Source organism: Pinus tabuliformis, chromosome X (assembly GCF_031772625.1).
Source record: "Pinus tabuliformis cultivar Carrire ecotype Pingquan chromosome X, CPIR1, whole genome shotgun sequence".
Classification (NCBI taxonomy): domain Eukaryota; kingdom Viridiplantae; phylum Streptophyta; class Pinopsida; order Pinales; family Pinaceae; genus Pinus; species Pinus tabuliformis.
Genome location: NC_142308.1, coordinates 1,593,275,810 through 1,593,299,136, shown reverse-complemented (window position 1 = coordinate 1,593,299,136; position 23,327 = coordinate 1,593,275,810). Strand labels below are relative to the sequence as shown.

Here is a 23,327-nt window from a genome sequence, read left to right as displayed (position 1 = left end):
TAATACTTAAATTTTTTTAATTGTTTTGATTTTTTATTTTTAATTTGGGTCTTATTAGACAAATTTAAAGGGGGACGCCCAGAAGCACCCTTTTTGTAGGGGGATGCCCAGAAAAACCCTTTTTGAAGGGGGACGCCTAGATGCACCCTTTTTGGGGACTCTAGACTCCCACACTGAAGGGGGACACCCAGACGCACCCTTTTTGGGGAGTCTAGACTCCCACACTGGGGAACGCACCCCCTTGCATCTCCCTGAGACTCCCCAAAAAGGGTGCGTGGGGAAACGCACCCCCAAAAAACTCCCCGTCCCAGGTGCGAGGGGTGCGAGGGGTGCGAGGGGTGCGTGCACCCAACCCTGGGGGACGCATCCCCGTGGAACACTGCTTAACAATTACAAGGACAATCTTCACCAAAAACAGTGATCAATGAACCAATTAGGATACCCAATGACAAGTAGAGTGTAAAGCACTTCAAGATTAGAAATCTCACAATGGACAATTATTTGATCAAATATAAATGTAAAATGCACAAAAGTCCAATGTGTCTCTCGACAACCTCCCAACCTCTGAAGCTTGGGGGGAAAAGGAGGCTTCAGCCACATCATTCTGGCAAGCTAGCTCCAATGCCTTTTCATTACTTACTGTCAACATTTGAGCTAATCCTTGGCCTTTAACAAGCTTGGTTCGCCTAATCTCCAGATCATATTCTTGAATCTTGGTCACCCATTTGGCACGAGTCCTTAAGCAATCCGTTTGTGTTAATATATCTTTGACAGTGCAATGTGGAACAAAGGTAATAACTTTAGTATAACCCACATTGTCCTATAATGCTTAAGAGATTTGACCAAAGCATAGGCTTGTTTCTCCATAATGCTATAATTGAATTTTGAATTCTACAACGATTTGCTCATGAAGGCTATTGGTTATTCATGACCTTCTTTGATTTTCTGCAAGAAGACACCTACTATAGTATCTTCAAAAGCAGAAGAAAAGTTCATAAATTCCTATGAATAATTTGGGTTGATAAGGGCAGGAACCTTAGCTATAGCGTCTTTAATATCCTAAAATCTCTTTTTACCTTCAACTTTCCAAATAAATTTAGCATCTTTCTTCAGTAAGCACTGTATGGGCTTAACAATTTATGCATAGTTTGGAATGAATCTCCTAAGGAAATTGATCTTTCCCAAAGTATCTAAATAATAATATTCAATTCAAAACAATAAAGGAGAGTACATAACAATATTTAACGATCTCACCTAAAGCTAACCACTCATTTTACACTTGCATTCTGAGTAGTAGTGCATTAATTAACTTACTTCCAAGCATAAGCTTGGTTGAAAGACGATAGGACCACCTCTCTCAACCAGCGTGTGAAGTTTAGTACTCACTTGTGGTTAACGATGACCTTGCAGTCGTCAGAGCCACAGTCTCTGCAGCGTCGGAGGCGTTCGGGTGGTTAGAACTCCAGGGGAGGTATCGTTAATCAAGCCATAGCTTGCTTCCCCTGGGTTTCTCTCCACAACCTACACTTGAGACTAACCTCAAAACAGCTAAGAGAAAGGATTCACTTAGATAGGCATCTAATCTAAAATTAAACAAGAGTTTGCATTTCACTTAGTTCTAAGTGTCGCATCTCATATAGGATAGTGTGCATCTTAAGCAGCTATTGTTCATACGGTAACTTGGTAACTAATTTATATTTTGCAAGTGATTTGACTCCATAGGGCACTGGTATCTCCAATAATCTAATTAAATCATGCTAATAATTAAACTTGTTAATCATCATTAACCAAGTTGCTAAGCCATTAAATTGTGTATCCCGAACTTGTCAGTTCCCAACAGGTCTTTCATTCTCACATTTCATAGGGACTACCCCACATAACCTATCTTAGGGAAACAACTAGAACGGAGAGGGCAGGGATTAGAGTGACAGCCCCCACACATTCAATTGTGTATCTCGAACTTGTCGGTTCCCGACAAGTCTTTCATTCTCACATTTCATAGGGACTACCCCCATAACCTGTCTTAGGGAGACAACTAGAACGGAGAGGGCATGGATTAGAGTGACATCCCCCACCCTGAGTTGTTGTCACATTCACCTGTACAATTTAGGCGACAACAATACCAAAAGTGTGAGCATGGGCACTCATGTACAACTCTTCATATTTAAACCTATAGATATGAACAAGGAAACTACAATTGATTCTCTGCGTTATCACAACAGATTTTGAGCGGAAAATTGGTAAACATAGACATGTTTATTTAGATGGCGTTGCAAGTAATCAGATCTTGAACTAAATCCAAAAAGGATAAGGCACTTCACAATGTTTTCATCCATTCATGATATGGTGCTTGAGGTATAATCAACCATACTATAGCTCTCAAATCATTTGGCCAGGTCACTGACAACTACAGGTCATTTCAGTTATCTCGTGCTTATAAATTCATTGGACTATTATACTAACCGCTTGTATATGTTGTTGTGGAATTTGCCAGTGTGGGAAAAACTCGTGCTTTCTTTCACAAACTAATAACTAGCACACGATTGTGTACTTTTGGCATCAAATAACAAGGTGTGAGCATGGGAACTCAGGTACAGCAATTCATATTTAAACCTACAAAAGATGAACAGGAAAATTACCATTGGTTCTATGCACTATCAAAGCAGATTTAGAGGGCTGCAAATTGATAAACATAGGCCTGTTTATTTTTGGCATTGGTGGTTAGCTTTGGTCTTGGCTTTCCACATCAAGAAGACCAAGCCTTGGAGACAATAGGCAGATCCTTTCATTGTCACGGTTATGATTAGTAGCGAAGAAGGAAATGCACTCAGAATTGCATCTAGAATACAGAATAAGATTTATTTATAAAAATATCTTTGGTGGTGAAATGAGTAGGCTACAAGTCCCTTGTTTACTCTCTTACCTTACAGTTTCTCCCACTTTGCTAGCAGAGTAAGAATTCATACATGCATCCAGCCCTGAGCCTTAAAAAATATAGGTTTCTGAATTGATGAGTGAAATTTCTAGAGTGACCCAAACATAAAATAACCAACTTGGGATCCGAAATGCCATCTCCTTTCTTTCAAGTCAGAACTTTGACCATTATTCAGTTCATCATTTCTAAAGCATCATCATATAGTACTCCACTAGAATAAAAAAGCCACCCATCTTTTGAAGAACCAAGATCATCGATATAAGTGTAAAGTACAAATCATGCAATTACAGCTTTTCTAACTGTATTGAACAATATTAAGACTCTCAATGAGCATTTTGAAAATTGTCTCAAAAGGTCTTCAGACATTTTATTAAATCTAACCTATCTATTAGCATCATTCACTTTAATCTACTTTATTCTACCAGTATTCTCCTTAATGAGGCCATTGTGCAGGAGAAGAATACTTTAATTTTAAAATTTAAAACATAATTTGATAGCCTATGTCCTGACTAGTGCATTTAAACTCCTAGCATACCTTCTTAATTATTACTGGAGGCGCATTCTTTGAATTTGTCAACAAAGAAACTGATTAATTTATAATATGTATAACAAAGAAGTTTAATGTTCAACTTGTCTAATTTTTACATTTGGCATTAGGTATATCTGAATAAATTGTAGTGCTTCTTTGGAGGGTTATCATTTAAAGGCTCAAGAAGCTACAGGTTGCATACAAGAAAAGGTTGCCTCTCAAAACTATGAAATTACAAAATGCAATCAAACCATTGAGAAACTCCAAGTACATTATTTTCTAACAAACTTTCCCATTAATTTAAGATTTTCACTTGGATGACTATATGTTTGAGCTGGGTTCAACTTTACCTTCGTTATCAGTCAAAACTTTGTATTTTCTATAAAAGGTTGAGCTGTTTTTGTACAAAATGAAAATATAATTGAAAGGTCAGGTTGAATCTCAAAATGAAACTTTACTTCTCGAATGATAGGTTTCCAACAAGAAGCCCTTGAAAATAAACTGTTTAGACAAGAAAGTGCAGCACTTCAGGCTAAGAAACAGTCTTTGCAAAAAAAGGGTGAAGATATTTTTCTTTGTGTCAATTTCTAGGATTGGTTTTAGGAGCATGAAACCCAAACTAAGTGACATGCATTTAGTGGAATAGGTAGAAAGACTTGGAAACTAAATGTGCAAGCTGATTATCTCTATATCTCCAATTGTCAGATATCCACGTAAGGACCTATAGCCTAACTGAACATTACTAATTATTAATAAAAGCATATTAGGTTCTCTGTAGGATGCAATGGGATTACTGTATTAACAAGATCACTTCTTGAAGGGATGTTTTCATATCAATAAGTTATCTCAGAAGGTGGTTATATGAGCAATTAACAGATATATAACTAGTGAATTGCAAGTTTCCTTAGACCTAGAAAATCATAACTAGCTACTAGATCCTTAAGTGATAATATATGACTGGCAATGCTGGAAATTCTTCTTCCCTAAACATCAGATCCAAGTTGTTTAATGGCTGCAAACTCTTGAACCCTTCCTAATATACCAACTCTGCCAGCTTGCCCATTGACTTACTTTTTTAATCTTAAAAATGTATTTCAGGACTGAATTTCTTCTTATCTAAAGATGTTTGAGAGGTCTTTTGTTTTTCAAATCGTTTTTTATTTCTAAGAGGGAATGCCCATGTCTTCTCTAGAGTTCCATTAGTGCCTTCTAATGTTTGACTACTAATAATTGTGGCTCTTTATCAGTGGAATCTTCATCTTCACTAGATAAAACATTTACTGATGATAGTCATCTGAGCATGAAACATAGGTTTCTGGATAGACCTAAGACAGTGACAATTATTAATAGGGTTAAACCCTTCAGATATTCCATGGGTCCAACATTCTTCAAATTTATCTACATATCCTATCTTTTCTAGAGGATTTGCAGGTTTTCATGGAAATACATCCTCTGTGTTATCAGTGCTTCAGGATGTTAGACATGATCAAGAATATACAAAATTGTTATCCCTTGAACCATGTGACATTAAAGATCCGGGTGAAACCAGATCCTCTCCATTGACCCAATCATGATGAAGAACATCTCATGACTTGATTGAAATTGTACGACATTTCTCTTCCACATATGAAAAAAAATCTGTTTGCGTCAACTTCCAATGTCACTCCATCAAAGCAATCATGCATGGCTACACATTCAACTCAAGTAAAAGGCATTATTTCTGACTTGTTGTCAGCATAGTAATGAGACCTTGGGTATTCCATCAAAAAACCCTAAGATGAGATACTAAAGAGGTAATCGCTATAATTCCACCAGCAAGTTTCACTTGTTTTGTAGGTGGAATTGTTATGCCCATAGAAAGAGTGGTCATCATCTATTGCTACCCTTGCTTTCCAATCAAGTACCAAATCAAGGATTTCTTTATCAATGTAATTTGTAATCTTTGTAACGTCTTAATCAACAAGGTCAAGTTCAGCAACAATTTTGCAAGCAAAACTCATGGTTGTATCCCCTTCCACATCAAACAAGAAATAGATATATATGCAGATGCATCTTGCAAGATGTATTGAATATTGTAACATTAACATGGGTGAAAAAATAGACTACGGACTAGTTGATAGAAGTAGAAAAGATAAATAGTCTTAAAATGTAATGTGCTAGTCGGGTTAGGATTTAGGATCTGCTGGCAGGTTCATGGTTTACTAGTGCAATATAAAATTCATTACCTTCTGTGTCCATAATTCAAAACATTGTGTGTTATGCTCTCCCTTCTTGCCTTTGATAGTGAAATTTATGTTGTGAGACATATTATCCCATCTAAAGCATGAGAGCACATGTACAACATTTTGGTGTTTCTAATTTTCATAGGGGGCAGAAATCCCATTCTTGTTATACACTTGCACAAAACATTAGATTTGGCGTGCTTTATGATGAACATTTTGAAAAGCTTCAATGTTAGGCTCTCTTACTATTCAGGGAAAGCACCCCAGCTTACTATTCAAACAGCAGGCCATGGACGATAGAGAATAATTTTATTATGATGACGAGAAGAAACAAAACTAAAGTAGAAGTAACTTATAAAATAGTTTCTAAAACAAAACTGGTCATACTTTGATCAAGTTGATGCAACAAATATATTCAGTAAATAATTCCACTGTCACTAACATCTAGATTGACATTCATTACAAGGGAGAGAATTTGGTGAGTGAGCTTATATGAAATCATTTGTTGGTCTACAACCTGACTTATGGACGATGGAGGTATCTACTTAGCCACAAGAGTTAGGATAGACACATCAATCTCATGGGAAAGTTATAAATGTAATGATAAAAATTCCAATAAGAACAACATGCTACTAAACATTAATTTCAAATATTTTCAATCGCTAATCACCAGAAACAAACATATTGAAAACTTGTAAGGATCATTAAATAAGGAAGATACAAACGAAAAAGCCAATTACATTGATGGATGCTTCATGCTTCATAAGGTACTTCCTCTGCCATTTTTGCAATCGGCTGGGTGATGTTGAGAAAGGAGCCATGACCAATCTTATGGAGCTCATTGTTTACAATCTTCTCCAAGTGCCTGTAGGGGCAGCACACCACGTGACTGCCCTTCGGAGGCACAGATATGAGAAGAATAGCAGACATGCCAGAATTGAGAGATTGTAAAGTTGCATCTGCCCACTAAAATTCTGTTATCACCATCATGAATAGAGGCATCGATAGATGAATGGTTTTGCAGCTCATGTTCTTTAATAAGGGACTCCATAGCAAGCAATCCAGAAAACCCAATTTCAATCATTGTGAAACACATCAATCCCATAAGTCACAATCATTTTCCAAACCACATGAGAGGAACCCAATTGTAGAGCTTAAGCTTAAGTCTAAGCAAATCATGAGATGAATTTTATACACCACAACAGTGCAGAGCCGGTTTTACTGATGATTGGCTATTAATCAAATGATGTGTTCAAAAAACAAAGGTCAAAATTAAATAGGTGGCTAAAGAGCATGGACCTATGTTAATAGCTGTAATTGTAAATTATGATGCAACTTCATCGACTGGCTGCAAATAGGAAAACCTAAAGAGATAGGGGGATATGATTCCAAGTAAGAGAGATAAGAGGTCCTTTGGGTTAGTTTCCCTTTGGATAAGATGGCCAGAATTTCTCTCCTTGCATTTTTAAGGCCAAGTATTTGATAGGGCTGGGTCCTTCGCCGAGGAAATAAGTGGTTGCTGGTCATTTAGGGCTCACCAAAGCTTTACGACTGAAAGAGAAGGAGACAGAGACTTTCAATGACCGATTGCTGGTATGAGTAGCTAGCACAGGCATATAATTAAATGGCTCATAACTTATTAAACAGTTCATGAAGGATAATAGCTATCAAAACTATCAAAACACTTATTTTTCAGTGATTCTCAGAATTGTAATGCCATGGCAGGGTGAAAACGGATTGGTCTTATCAGTTAAATTGGGTATACAAAGAATATCTTCAGATTTAATAATTTGATTATCCATACATTTTTATTGAAAAATCTGAAAACCCTATTCACAAATAAACCACTTATTTGCCATTTAATTTAATTTATGTGATGTTGAGCATTTGTAATGCCAAATCAGAGTGTAGGTTGCAAATACACAGAATAAGTTTTGACAAGAGGAAAACTCTATTTTTATTCTTTAAATTGTGTATACCAAAAATATTTTCAAATTATTAAATCTAAATCATCTATACATTTATTTTTAACATAATAAATTTAAAAGCCATAGTAAAAATTAAACCAGACTATAAACATAATTCGTCTGCTCGATATAAATACTCAGCACTCAGAATTAGAGGAAAACCCTGATTCGAAGAATTCGAAGGAAAAGCGCAGCTCCACTGCGAATATTATTCTTGAATCATCCTATAAATCCCAAGTTCATGAGTAAATCATTCATGTAAAACCCTAATAGAAGAAAATGAGGCGAAATAGCACAAACTAATCCTCTTATAATGAAATCTGGCCGAAATGCTTCTAGAAAAATCGCCATTCAAAGAGGTGAGGCGAATTGCGGACACGATGCAGGGCGAAACCTATTCTCACTTTGCAGGGCGAAACCTATTCTAATGGATTTCTTTGTATTTTTGGATGGGATAATTAATTGACGTATAAAAAACTGATTTAATTTTGGGACTAAACCTTCAAAAAAAAATCATTACGATAAAAAAAAATTGGCCTCATCAGCATTGAATTTTGTTAATGGCCAAATTTCTGTCAATAATTTTATTAAGAAAATCTAAGATGGCAAAATGAAAGGACCCCATCAAATAAAATAAATAATTTTATCAATAAAATCTGAAATAACAAAATGGAGTTTCTCCACTTAATTTATTAAAAAAATATTAATAAGAAGAACGATGTTATCAATAAAATATAACACGGCAAAATGAAGGAGCCTCATTTAATTGAGGAGGTCCATAATAATAATATAAAAAAAATTATATAATCAAATAAGCTATGTTAATTAGAATTTATCTTAGTCTAGTTTAGTGGTGGAGCATAGTGTTTGAAGAGGCGGGCTTGTGAAGTCGCCGTTGACAAACAAATTTGTTATCGCTTTATACGCTGCATCTGTTAAATGAATCCCATCCCAATTAAAATATTTCTCAGGATGCATGCATAATCCTGTATTTCTTCCACATGGCATCAATGGATTAAAATTATATGCTCCACCTGTTCCACAACAAGCTTGTAGGACATCTTTGTTCAAACCTGCACCATTAAAGAAATAAAAATCAAAATTTCTCTCCATATCAAACGATCAATTGAAAATTATGCAAATTTTGATCTTCTTTTCCTTACCAAAGGACTGGGGAGATTGTAAAACTTTGAGTGCTGCTCCATAGTAATCAGCAAACACAATTTTGACATCTGGATTTAGAACTTGCAATTCTGCCACTGAAGCTCTAAGCAAATCATTACTCCTTTTGGCGAAAGCATTAAACCTTGGCATACATCCCATTGTGTCTAGTTCTTCTCCAGTTGCATAAAACGTTAAATATGATGGCGAACAACCAATTGGTAAGTTGTTTTGGACTAAAATTTTCTTTGCACTACCTAAGGTGATCAGTGCCTACACAAAAAATAAAAGAATAAACTTAACATCAATTTAGTAGATATTCTATTTATTTAATTCTACTAAATTTAAATCGAAATCACTAACCTGTAAGGCTGATCTAATCTTATTTACCACCAAAGGGATGAATGTGTCAACTTCCTCCATTGATTTATGAAGAAGGAAGGGATAGTTGTAATCATTTCCACCAATCTCCCCCATCAGAAACAACGAATTTGCAAAATACTCCTCACAATCTACAAAAGAGAAAACACATAGTAATAACAAGTTTGAATCAAATCCACTAAGAGGCTAATAAGTCACATAGGAATGGAATTTAGGTATACCTCCTGCATAAGTTGCACAAAATTTAGTTTTGTATCCCAAAAACCAAAAAATTTGTGTATCTAGTGACAAGGAAGTCCAAAGTGGCCCTATGTCCCTGGCTGTGAAGAAAGCAGGGTCTAAAGCAGTCGCTCCAGCCACTGCAAAATTGATACCGCTCGTGAAGTTTGAAGTTTTACCCAGAAATGGATCCAAAAGAGGCATACCTGAAGCTTGAGCTGGAAAATAAAAGAAAAACAAAAATAAGTCCATGAACTAAAAAAACAACAATTTAAAAAAAAATGGAACATACATACCAATATAATCCACAACTAATCGACCATCTGAACATCGGCCGGTTGGATGGTGAAAATAAGTTTCACCATAAGGTAGATTACCAATTTCTTTAAAAAGTTTTGGACCTGAGGCTAATAAATTCCCTGTATCAGCCAATGAATCTCCAAAACTGTAAATAGCATTGTAACAGCTTGGAGCGGCATGACTTCCAATAAACAAGCAAAATACCACACTAAACAATAAGGAAATCTTCATGATGAAAGATTAGCTTGCCCAAGATTACTTCGAATGAATATTATGGACCTATCTACATGCTTATATAGCAATAGCATCTATCTATACACAAGTTGAAGCAACCATGCATATGAATATAAAAAATATGTATATATAAAATTAGTGATAATAACTTTGAGTTAGAGAGTTTGCATGCTTTTCATATATATTTTTAATATAAGGAATAGCTTTAAACATAGAGTTCATTAATAGTGAGTTTGTATACTTTTAATCTATATTTTTTATATAAATCTTTTGAAATGAGTAAAGTCATAGTTCATTAATAGTGAGTTTGTATATTTTTCATGCATATGTTCAATCCACATAATCATGTTTTTATAACTAGTAGATAATGAGTTTGCATGTTTTTCATACATGTTTTTACTCTAGATAATGAGTTGATATACTTTTTAAGCATATTTTTAATCTAAAGACTAAAGTTTTTAAAATTAGTAAACACAGAGTTTAAAATTAGTAAACACAGAGTTCATGAATAGTAAGTTTGTATAATTCTCAAGCATATTTTTAATCTAAAGAATAATATTTTTGAAATTAGTAAAGATATAGTTCATTAATAGTAAGATTGTATTTTTCATACATATTTTCAATTTAAGAAATCAGGTTTTTATAATTAATAGATAATGAATTTGTGTGCTTTTCATGCATATTCTTACTAGAGATAATAAGTTTATATACTTTTTATACTACATGTTTTTAATGTAAAGACTAGTGCTTTTATAATCAGTAAAGACATAGTTAAAATATAATTTGAACCCATTTGAAATATAAAAAACTAATAAAAACAATAAATATCCTCTCTATATTTGTATAATATTTAATTTTTTTAAATAAAATAAATTATTATAAATATATATATATAAAAAAATTTCCAAATTTTTAAATATAAAAAATTATTATAAAATTATTTGATTAATAAAATTAATTTTAATTTGCAAAAATTAAAATATTTATTATTTTTTCTCGAATTTATTAAAGATTATTTCTCGTGATTTAAATTAATAAAATTAATAAAATAAATTTAGTTTTAATTTTTTTAAAGTTATGAGAACCTTTTTAGTTCTATATTTCTTTAAATTATAATATCATTTAATAATAAAATAATATAAATTCAATATTTATATTTTTCATGCATGTGTTCAATCCAAATAATCATGTTTTTATAACTAGTAGATAATGAGTTTGCATGTTTTCACACATGTTTTTACTCTAGATAATGAGTTGATATACTTTTTAAGCATATTTTTAATCTAAAGACTAAAGTTTTTAAAATTAATAAACACAGAGTTTAAAATTAGTAAACACAGAGTTCATGAATAATAAGTTTGTATAATTCTCATGCATATTTTTAATCTAAAGAATAATATTTTTGAAATTAGTAAAGATATAGTTCATTAATAGTAAGATTGTATTTTTCATATATATTTTCAATTTAAGAAATCAGGTTTTTATAATTAATAGATAATAAATTTGTGTGTTTTTCATGTATATTTTTACTAGAGATAATAAGTTTATATACTTTTTATACTACATGTTTTTAATGTAAAGATTAATATTTTATAATTAGTAAAGGTTAAAATATAATTTGAATCCATTTGAAATATAAAAAAAAACTAATAAAAACAATAATATCCTCTCTATATCTATAGTTTCATATAATATTTAATTTTTTTAAATAAAATAAAATATTATAAAGTATTTTTTTCCTAATTTTTTAAATATAAAAAATTATTATAAAATTATTTAATTAATAAAATTAATTTTAATTGATAAAAATTAATATATTTGTTATTTTTTCTCGAATAGTTTCATATAATATTTAATTTTTTTAAATAAAATAAAATATTATAAAGTATTTTTTTCCTAATTTTTTAAATATAAAAAATTATTATAAAATTATTTAATTAATAAAATTAATTTTAATTTATAAAAATTAATATATTTGTTATTTTTTCTCGAATTTATTAAAGACTATTTCTCCGGATTAAAATTAATAAAATAAATTTAATTTTAATTTTTAAAAAGTTGTGAGAACCCCTTTCCGTTCTATATTTCTTTAAATTATAATATCGTTTAATAATAATAAAATAATCAAAATTTAATATTTATATTTTTAACAATATTTTGTATAGTTTAAAATATAAATCTAAACTATAGTCAGCTCTCGGGACTTCGTTTCCTAGGTGTTTCATGTAATGCCACAGATGCATTCCCCGCCCAGCAAAGCACACCACCTTCACTAAAGGAAGTTGCCCTGGGAATATAGAACATAAATATCTCAACTAGTTTTGCATTTTGTATTTAATTACCTTTTACTATATTTAAAATAGATTTAGATTAAAAAAAAAAAAATCACCAAGGTAATTAATAATAAATTTATAAACGGTTGTGTGAAAATAAATTAAAAGAATAAAAAATAAAAATGGAATAATATTAAAGGTAACACCATTAGAAGAATAAATTATTATAATAGTATTTCAGTTTACTCATGCTAGCCTAACAATAGAGCTACACAACCAATAAAATGAAATAATTTTTAAAGATATTTTACAGTATTATTATGATAATTTAAATTTATTTACATTAATCAACAATATTTAAAAATATTTAATTTTTATAACTAAATTTATTTTAATTATAATTTTTTTAATAAAAAAATTAATATATTTTAAAATAATATTTTAATAATGTATATTTATTTAATGTATAGGTGGAATTTAGTTGCTTTGATTGTAATTGGTAATGTTTTAGGAAGATTTGATTGTGAAAGCAAAGATACAAAATATTATATGAAGCCCACATATACTCGTATATGTATGGAAATGGATTTCAACAATGGGTTTCCTGCTGAAATTAAGTTAACTGGACTTGGTTATTCATGGATGCAGAATTTGGATTATGAAAACATTTCTTTTTTGTTGTAGAGTCTCCTATGAGATCAAGCACTCTTTCAAAAATTGTCCCAAAGCTAGGAAGTTTAAATCAAAGAATTCTAGTCATATGCCAAAATTGTGGATGGGTGCGAATTTTGATCATTACACGATCTCAAAGGTGGATCCCCCTTTAGTTCACCACAATGAGGTCATCTCTCAAAATGGTACAAAATTATCTGAGATCAAGATCTTGGAGTTTCAACAGTGAAACAAGAAAAGATATTCAACGATGGGGAAACTTTTGTCTCCATAGTTAATCCAAATGTTTCACTTAAGATTTATCTTTAAAAAAGGCTATTGGGATTGAACACACAATCTTGGACAAAGGCAAGACCATAGTTGCAAACCATGCTCGACTAAACATGTGGAAGCATAATATCTTTATTCAGGCCAATAGAAGGAAACAACTAGTAGAAGTTCCTCAAAGAAGGGTGATAGGCCGGATTCCATAGAAAACTTGGGTTGGAACCAAGTGAGAAAAAAGACGAAAAACAATTCTCCTAGGGTAACAAGAAGTCATTCAAAGCTAAAATGTTAAGTTGTGGGTTGCAAACATATCTAGATTCTAGTGGTCTTTTGGAAAGTTTACAGTTGGAATGAGAATATATTTCTTATTATGAAGTGTTCTATAGCAAGGTTTTTGGGTTGATCCTGCGTGTTCTAACCCAATCCTTCAAGGAATTTTGGCTCTTCATGTTCTCAGATAAATTGTAACGGTTTTGGGTTGGATCCCATCTTTATTAATATAATTTTATCTATTCATTTATTTTTAAAAATGTATATTTAATCAAATTTATTAACCATTTCGAAAAATATTTAATTTCTGTAAATCTTTTTAATAAAAAAATTAAATATATATTGCAATACTCTTATGAATACTCTTATGTGTGAGAGAGAGAGAGAGAGAGAAATTGGAGGTTGGTCAATTCTAAAAACATTGCGATCCTAGGAATGTTGAAGATGAAAAACATTTTCTCTTATATTGTCCATTTGTGCTTTTTCTAGCTTTTTTTAGCATAGAAATAAAATGTTAAAGAATTCTAATTAATCTCTTATTTCTTAAGGTTCGTAGACCATATAGGTCTTCATGGACTTTAATCATCATTATCATTATCAATTATAAATTTTATTGATAAAAATTTTAAAAACCATTTTATGGCATGGTTTTTTACTGTTTTCCAAGCACTTTTCTAATATTTATGTCTGAAATTTGTTCAAACTGCATATTTTAGTTATTGAGTATGTATAATCTGAATGTCCTAGGGGTTTTTGAAAAAAGGATAATACGATAATAACCCTTGAAATTGAAATATAACCTTGCTCTTCAAATAAATTACCCCCTTCTACCATGTATCCTATTTGCCAAGATTACAAGATGGAAAGGATGACACGATTACATTAGGTTTATTCATAGGATCTAGGGTTCTAGTTTGTTTCATTAGTGTTCTAAGGCTATGGATGATAGGTTGGATGAAGTGGATTAGGAGAGGACGACCTCACAAGCCCATCTGCAATCTTTTGTACCTAAAAGGAATTATTTGACATTTTTCATTGTGATTATGCATTCAAGGTAGATTTGATCACTTCTATCCTAGCCTTGGTGTCTATTATAATTGCAACAAGTGGCAAGTTTACTTTCCCACTAAATTCTCCTAAGGAAACTACTGGAAAGGACGTAAATAAGAAATCTTATCCTTTATCTAAAGAAGATTAAGATTGAATGATCTATCACATTCGAAGCTAGCTTTTGGAGGGTGTGAATTAAAAGAATGAGGAGCCAATTCCTACTCATGTCAATTTGTCCATCTTGTAGACTCAAACTCGAAGGGTAAACTCAAAGTCAAAATATGGTATGGAGAGACAAAGGCTTGGTCACTAAAAGATATGTATTGAGGTTAAACTATATAAAATTAAGATGGTGCTCAGATATGATGAGGGCTTGAATAAGGTTGAGAAGTTATCTAGTAAAGCTTTGATCAATAAATTTACGTGGAAATTAGTTAAAGGGGAAACCCTAAAGTAGTGGTTGGATGTGAGGTACTAAAGGATTCGTGGGTACACTCCAAGATTTCATCTCTGACTCATGGATCAAATTTATTTCACATTTAGGTCTATGGGGGGCTCTATTTTTTTCTTAAACATTCTTTATTTTGCTCGAGTTTACTCTTAAATAGGTGGAAATCAAGTTTCAACTCTCAATATAAGCCCATGAATAAACATCATTTGTGTGTTTTACTAGTAGATTTACTTCTCAAATTCTAGTTTGAGGAGGTGTTTAGCTCAATAAGTCATAAGGCTGGAAGATTCATTCCATTGGAGGAGAAAATATAGGATATAGTAGATAAAAAATTGGCTTGGATTTTGATGGAGGTGAAATCAGTGATGGTTTACCAGTTCAGCGTAAAATCATTCAACGGGATGTGGAGTTGGTTTAACCTTTAACTATTGGAGGGTTTGCTTTAGGTGTTTGAAGTGTCAGGAGGTTAGATGATTTGAACTTAAACAGAAATGCAACAAATTACAAATATAACCTTAAATATAGAGATGCAACAGAAATAACACTTCATTTCATTAATATCAAATATGGAAGTATGCTTACAAACATAATGGAAATACACTAGCTTAGGCAATGGTAGCTTATCTCTAAGAAGAGATGTGGCAGCTACATTCCTTTGAATTGTGTTACAATCAGGCTCAAGGAGCTATTTATTATTCAAAATCAAGAAAAAAACCCTAACCCCGGGAAATGGAATCGCCAAGAGTTTGTGGGCCTCGTTGGAGTTAGTTGGGCAACCAACTTCTCGGGGTCGTAACTTGGTCATATTATCTCTGTTTGGCGCGTGTGATACCTTGTTGGAAATATCTCTTCGAGTATAACAGGATTTGCGATAGACCCTTGCCTATGGCTATGGGCCTACTGTGTACCTCAAAAAAATGTCATTTAGGGGGTCAAAAATGCTCCGAAAGTTTAGGACCCGAAAAACTGCTAAAAGTAGTAAATACTACAATAAACAAGGAAACAAATGAAACCGACTGGAGGTATAGGTGGAATAGGGGGGTGATCACCAATGTCCACCTGGATCAGTCCTCCCTCCTTAGGAAGAAATGGTCCCCATTGCATGCAGAGCCTCCATGAGGTGGGGAAATTTATGTTGAACCTAGTCCCTACTAAACCACTTGTCCTGGTGAAGGAGTTGGCGTTCTTTGATAATTCAATATATATGGATCCTTTGTTGGCAAGTGTTCTTGATCTGATCAGTTGTGGCTTGTTCCATGCAGTATGGGTTTAGCTTTGTGGGTGTGAGTTTTTCTGCAATGTCAGATGTGTCCAGCAATGGTGGAAAGTATGGCCGAAGGCTGTCTACATTGAACATTGACTGCAGGCTAAGGAATGTTGGAATGTTGAGCTCGAAGGAGTTGTTCCCTACAACCTTGGTGATGGTGTATGACCCATATCGAAGCGGGCGAAGCTTGTGGTGGGGTCTAGCGAGGCGCTCCTTCTGCAAATGTAGCCAAAATTTGTTGCCCACCTGGAACATGTGTAGCACCCGATGCTAATCATTGTATTGCTCGTATTTAGCATTGTCTATGTCCAATATATCATGGACCTACTGGCGGATGTGTTGAATGCGCTCAATGAATCTATTAGCCCTGTTGGCTTCGGACTGGACGTGAGCCGAATATTCTTGAGTAGCTACAAAGGGTATGGCCACATCAATGGGACATAATGGTTGAAATCTCAACCCTATCTAAAAGGGGTTGTTGAACCCCATAATTGCTTCTTTTTGACAATCCTTTTTCACTCTAATCTTTCCTTTTTGACCTTCATAACTACAATTTGGGTATCAAATTACAAGGTTGAAAGCATAACAGGTACATAATCATCTTATATTTCATAAATGTCATTTGTCTTTATTATTTAACTTAATATCTACTTGAGCTACCAAATTACAACGATTCTGCAACTGATGAATGTTTCTGCAGCTAAGTCCAAGGTTCGATAGGTTGTGGAGCCTCAGCCGAGAAACAGGGCACATGGGTAGTTGAAAAATAAATACGACAACGATTTGTTCCTATTTGCAGAAGTTGGATCGATGAAGAAGGCACTCTATCAGTTCGGTAAAAGGATAAGTTAATTATCGTGAAAGGAGAATCAAGCGAGCGAGATGCAGATTTTTCGCCTCATGATTTGCTACGTTGATAGCAAATCATGAGCAAGATTACGATATCTTATCTCTTCAATTAATTATAGCCAATGTCAATTAGCATAGGCATAAAGCTCTGAAAACATTTATTGCATAAGGGTTTTATAAATATGCCTCTCAGCATGGCTAAAATAGACTTGAATTTTATTTGTAAGCACTCTATTTTGTTATATAAAAACTTTGTTTCGATTCCATTTTGTTGTGCGATCTCGATGCATGGATAATTAACTTGTGAAAGCTTGATAGTGCTACCTACTTCTCATAGGAGGGCCCCCTTGAGATAGTAAGGTCTTCGTTCATTAACAATTAGTATTTCAGTTTATATTTCCTATAGATTTCTATCAATTCATTTGAGTAATTGAGTTTTGATTCTTATATATAAGTTTGAGATCGTTTCTAGTAATCATTTTATTGTTCAGGTAAAGAGATATTTCAGATGCACATGGATAGAGTACAATCTAACATAGCAATAGGAGTATAAGCTTTACATTGTAGTGATTTTCAATTACATAACTAATCCTTCTTTAAGTTAGAAAAAATTCATTTGTAAGTGTGATTTTATTGTAGAGAGTGATTTGATTTGAGTGCAAGTGTGATTTACATTTAAGCAAGTGTGGTTTTTCTAATTTTCATTCAAGCAAGTGTGATTCATATTTAAGCAAGTGTGGTTTTGAGAGTAATTTACATTTAAGCAGTTATCGTTTTCAAGAGTGATTTTTTATATTTAAGCAAGTGTGATTTTATTTTAAAGCAAGTGTGAGTGTGATCATTATTCAAGCAAGTAAAGTAGAATTGATTTCATTTTGCATAAGTTGCATAGCTATATAAAACATGTGAATTTTGATAACTCAAATTAACTTAGGAATTGAATGAGTAACAAAAACTCTTAGCACATATAGTGCACATACATTTCATCAGTTTACTAGCCCTGGTTGATAATTCATGTAAGTAATTTAACATCAATTAAATTACCAAATATTTTGGCGTCGTTGTCGAGGAAGTGTATATAGGAGTCTTTTTCTTTTTCTTTTTATTAAAAATTAAAAAATAATAATAAAAATGATATGCATAGGGAAAGAGATTCTAGAGGTAGATTTGTAGGTAGAGGTAGAACTTTGATTCCAACATCATCACTCACCCCACCACGACCTCATAGTGCCACACCATCCACCCAAACTCATATCCCATCCATTGCAGGCAGACACAAACTTCCTGAGGTACTTAGATTTGAAATCCAACCTAGAGATTCACCAACTTCATCAATTGAAGCCATAATAGAAGAAGAGGATCCTACATCCCCAACAGAAGGAGTAATTTTTCTATCTTCAACTAGAGAACAACTTTTAGGACAAGAACTAGAAATCCCTAGTGAAGAGGAAGAAGAAGGAACCTATTTTAATATTCCATTGATAGAAGAACCAGAGGAGCTAGAAGAGGAACTAGAAAATCCAATTTTAGAACCTTACATTAGTTATGAGGAATACAATGGTAGGAGAAGGGGAAGAAGAAGTACATAATGTGAATGGTGAACAACCTAGGATTGGAGGTGGAAGAGGTGGAGATAGAGAAAGAGGAGGAGGTAGAGGAGATCTAGAATCCTTTGGATTTATCATCCTCGATGAAGATACCACAACTACAATGAAAAATATCTCACCCTCCATCCTTCCTAATTTTCATGGATTAAGGAATGAGGATCCTGAAACATTTCTCTTTGAATTTGAAGTCTTGTGTAGATCCTATGACTACCTGCTTGATTCTCAAAAGTTGAAATTGTTTCCAGCCACTCTTAAGGATGCAACATTAAAATGGTTTATGGGCTTAGGAGTACATTCCATAAGAACATGGGAACAAATGAAAACTACATTCTTAGAGAAATACAAGGATTATTGTATGCCTCATAATCTTAAAGATGAAGTCTTTAAAATGATGCAAAAAGAAGATGAAAATCTTGAAGACTTCATTGAAATATTTGCTTATAATATGAAGGGATGGGGTCCCCTTCGCGAAAGTCTAAAGATCGTTTAAGTGAAGTTGTAGTATCGAGCCTTAGGGGCTTATAGATTTGTGCGAAGGCAAATCTAGGGCAATAAAAGACATCACACTGATCTCTGGATGCGAAAACTTGGTTCCAGCATCCCCCCATACTGCTTCGGGTGAGACTTCAGCCTGCGTTATGCGGGTTGATGTTGAAATGGCCAGTAGTGTAGGGTTTTGTTTGGCACAATCAACTCTGAACCTGGATCATGACCCACTAAGGCAACAAATGGTTCTGTTGCTAGGACCGAGATCTGCATAAGGAGATGTGTCATGTTGCATCACCGGAATCTGACCAAGAAGGAAATTAAGAAGTGGTTGGATAGGAAGATTCAAGAATTCGTAGTGCAAGAGAACAGGAATCCGCACCTGTAAAAGGAGCAGTGGTTGGACATATATTTGTACACATAAATACATGAAATTTATTCTGCACCTTCCTGATCGAACATACCAGTGGATAGCTAAGTTGGTAGACAACCAAGGAAGGTGGAGGCTTGATGGTCCAATAGTGTGGACTCCGGAGCTAGTGTGGAGGTTGGAAGCTTCTAAAGACAAGGTCGTGTGCACTGTTGACAACTAGTGTTGTCTTAATGGGCCCTGACCCAGGTTCAGTGTTGAGTAGCCAAGCAAATCCCTACATTACTAGCCCTTTCGGCATCAATCGCAGAGCGCGGACTGAAGTCTCACCCGAAGCAGTATGGGGGATGCAGGAACCAAGTTTCCACACCCTGAGATAGTCATGATGTCGATTTTATACCCTTACTTCTATCTTCATGCAGATCGATAAGACTTTAGGTTTATCGATGTATTTCCTCTTCCATCTTTCAGAACCTCTGCGAAGGTATCCAACTGTCCTTCGTGCACCCTAAACAATGATTCAGGCACTTACGCGCCTCTGTAACTATGTTACTATCTCGTTTCCCTAATTATCTTAGTGGTTAGCCAACTTTATCATGCAATTAAGATTACCCTCGCATAAACATATATTATTACTTGTGTTCAAATAACAAATAGAAATAGATACATTCGCACATCAATTTAGCATTATAATGTAAACCCAGAACTTAACATATCATAATTGGATGCAATAATCAGAGATAGAAAACACAGTGATTCTAGAATACTTTTCTTTATTTACGATTCAAGTTCCTAGTACAGACTCTATCTGCCCTGCGCACACAGCTGCAGGGGTTCGCACACTCAGCTGTGGACTTCCACCCTAGGCCTCTGCGCACTCAGTTGTAGAGCCTCTTCCTACGCTAAGACTCTCGCTCTTAGCTCACCCAAACTTACCAATGACTCATGACTTATAACTTACTTAGTGTACTATTCTACTTAGATCTCCTAATACATCCGTTTTTATACAATCCCATGGTTCGCAAACCATGGGTAGATCTCCCAAACCGACATAACTTATCTAGACTAAGGGCGGAAAACCCTTTTAACTTTAGACATATTCGCGCTCCACGACCATAAAATGCAGAGACTTTACATTTCTTTACACAAAATTCGGGCCTTCTGCCCCAAAACTTGGGTGTTTAACCCAAAAATTGACCCCTAGGGGACCCATTCCCAATAGGCCCCCAACACAAACATGGTGACTCACCCTCGAGTCACTCGGCTGGCATGGAGATCTTGTTGCGAAGACCTCCCAGCTCGACCTGGACAACTGCTACCTCGGTGGCGCACTGTGTTTCTGCCTGCTTCAGCTCCTCGACCAATTATTCTGTCACTGGCCCTGTGCTATGATCCTGTAGCTTCTGTTGAGTCTCTTGCAGACTAGCCAACTTGCCTTCAATGGTGGTCGTGATCACATAGGCCTCATCTAACCAAGGCTTCAAGCGAGCCTTCAACACGACTTCCTTGTGCTGCGCTGCATCTACCTATTCCTTCAGTGCCTTGGCCTCTTGCAGCTTCACGAGCCTTTGCGTGATGGCAATAGTTCGTGTTGTTGCCTTAACCTCGTCGTAGCGTTGCTGTAGCTACCACGCTTCTGTCTCCAGCCTTTGTACATTGGGGTCCTCTTGTAGTTTGGTGAGGACCTCGAGAAACTGCTCAAAAAGTGTCATGCAGTCCGTCATCGCACTTACTACCGCTGCTACTGCATCTGCCATAGAAGTCGCGCACTACTCCCTCACTTCCAGCGGAGTCGAAGGCTTGGCCTTCAACTGCAACTCCACGATCTTGAGATTCAACTCCAGCTGAACCTTGTCAAACTCAGTGCATGCGTCGCACACTTTCGCAGCGACTTTTCGAACCCACACATTGACTAGCTCAACCTCAGGGATGTGAGGGATGTCCAACTTCGGGACAGTCTAGCATGCTTCATCCATAACCTTAGTGAGGCACTAATTCTTATCTATGAGGTTGGTCACAAGGTTGATGGTGGAGTCACACTGTACAACCATCTGAGCATTGTTGACCTTTTTCTCGCTGATCACCTGCAAAGTGCGGTGATCGCGGGCCCGAAGTTCGACGATCACAACATCCTGCAAAAGGTAAAGCACTTTGTTAGGAAGTGCTACCAGATTAAGTCCCACACCCTTAAGGGCGCTGATAGTGGGTCTGTCAGTGTCAGTCACTATCGTCAATTCTCCATCTGGCAGCACTATGGTTCAGGGGTCCCTAGCGCACAGCATATCCGCAGCTTCTGAGGTGCCAATGGCCAAACTGGTGGGCGTCGCACTACTCTGCATGTGTGAAGCATGGATCTGCAGCTCACGCAGACCCATCTGAATAGTGCCCAACGATTGTTGTTGCTGCTGCTCGAACTCCTGCAGCAGTTTTGCGGTGGCATCCTGCACCGTATCCCCTATATCATTCAGATCCCCATCTGTCAGGGTGATCGGATCCAAAGACGTCTTTCTCGCTTTGGTCTTCTTCCACGGCCCTATCTTTTCTGGCTCTCTGGTGCGCTTGATACAGAAAAGAGTCATCTCCAGGTCTGCTCCTCCCTATTCCGTCTGTTTGTCCTCTTCTTCCTCTATATCTGGTGAAGGCAACCTTTGACCTCCGTCAGAACCACACTCCTCTTCTCCTGCTTGCACACTCGACTGCTGCGCGACAGTGCACTCTACCTTAGCCTTGTCGTCGGCCTCCTTTTTCCTCTTCGCAGCTAGCTATTCCATCTTCAGCTTGGCCTCTTCCTTCTTGCGTTGTGTGGTGGTCTTGCTCGATCCCGCAGCCAAGTCCAAGGTAGTGCACCACTCTGCCGGCCAGCAGTCAAGGACCGCGCTAATCGCATCATCTGTGGCCAAATAAGGCAAGTCGTGCCACTTCTACTCAGGGTCCTTTCATGCCCATATTGAGATGTGGTGGAAGTCAGCCTTGAATTCCACATACTCCTGCAACTTGTCAAAATTAGTAGGCGATAACCACGGCTTGCGGTTGATGGCCATATGCACGTTCATCTCCATTAAGGTCCAAAAGATCTTGTTGCCTTTTATCCTCTTAGGGTCCTTAGTCACCCATAACAAAGCGTACTTTGTGGCCTCTGGTAGGTCTAGCATGACCGAAGGAATCTAACTGTCTTCAGGTAGCTCCCATGCTACCAGCACTATGGATAGCAAGAGCCATGCATAGTGAAATGTCTTGCTGATATCCTGCGCCTCGCGGTAGTTCGCGAGGAACTCACCGCAGAGGCAGCATGCCCAATTAAATGAATTCCCTTCGCGCATTGGGCCGCCAAAGCTACAATTGGTGCCGACACTTCATCTGTGCGACACTTCCGCATGACCTTCCCTGCTAAGAGTTGTGTTGCCACTTTTACCACAGGGTCACAGATGCTCGAAATGGTGTAACTGCGTGGCTTCATTACCAACTTTAATTTTTCCTTCATGGTCTTCGTGAGGGCATGCTCACCAACCTTCCCGCCAAACATCATTGCCAAATTTTCCACTGTGTATGGTAGCCACGTGATCCTATCAATCAGCTTATCAATGATGGGTATTGGCTCCTCTAGCCACAAACACCCATCATGTACCAAGCACAATAACTACTTGATTACCACCATTGTGATGGGTGCGCAGTTGTAATGCATCACCCATAGCACGTTGAGCAGTCCTGCCTTATCCACGCCTCTCAGCCGCTTCCACGGATCCAACGCGGTTACTCTAGTGTTTTTGTGGAACATGCGGTGCATGAGTTGTTTCTTTTCTAGGTGAGGAAACTGTTC

General features: G+C 35.6%; 1 protein-coding gene and 1 pseudogene across 1 annotated transcript; both read right to left on the bottom strand.

The window, feature by feature from the left end:
* Positions 1 to 4,348: 4,348 nt before the first annotated feature.
* On the bottom strand, positions 4,349 to 6,770 carry LOC149146118 (uncharacterized; annotated as a pseudogene).
* A 1,720-nt stretch (positions 6,771 to 8,490) lies between these two features.
* On the bottom strand, positions 8,491 to 22,089 carry LOC149146117 (GDSL esterase/lipase At5g45910-like). Its single transcript, XM_089452661.1, has 6 exons — positions 21,788 to 22,089; positions 9,711 to 9,895; positions 9,417 to 9,632; positions 9,178 to 9,326; positions 8,817 to 9,087; positions 8,491 to 8,726 (listed from the first exon to the last, which is right to left on the bottom strand). The coding sequence occupies exons 1-6, from the start codon at positions 22,087 to 22,089 to the stop codon at positions 8,491 to 8,493; spliced, it is 1,359 nt and encodes a 452-aa protein (XP_089308787.1).
* Between the last annotated feature and the right edge of the window lie 1,238 nt (positions 22,090 to 23,327).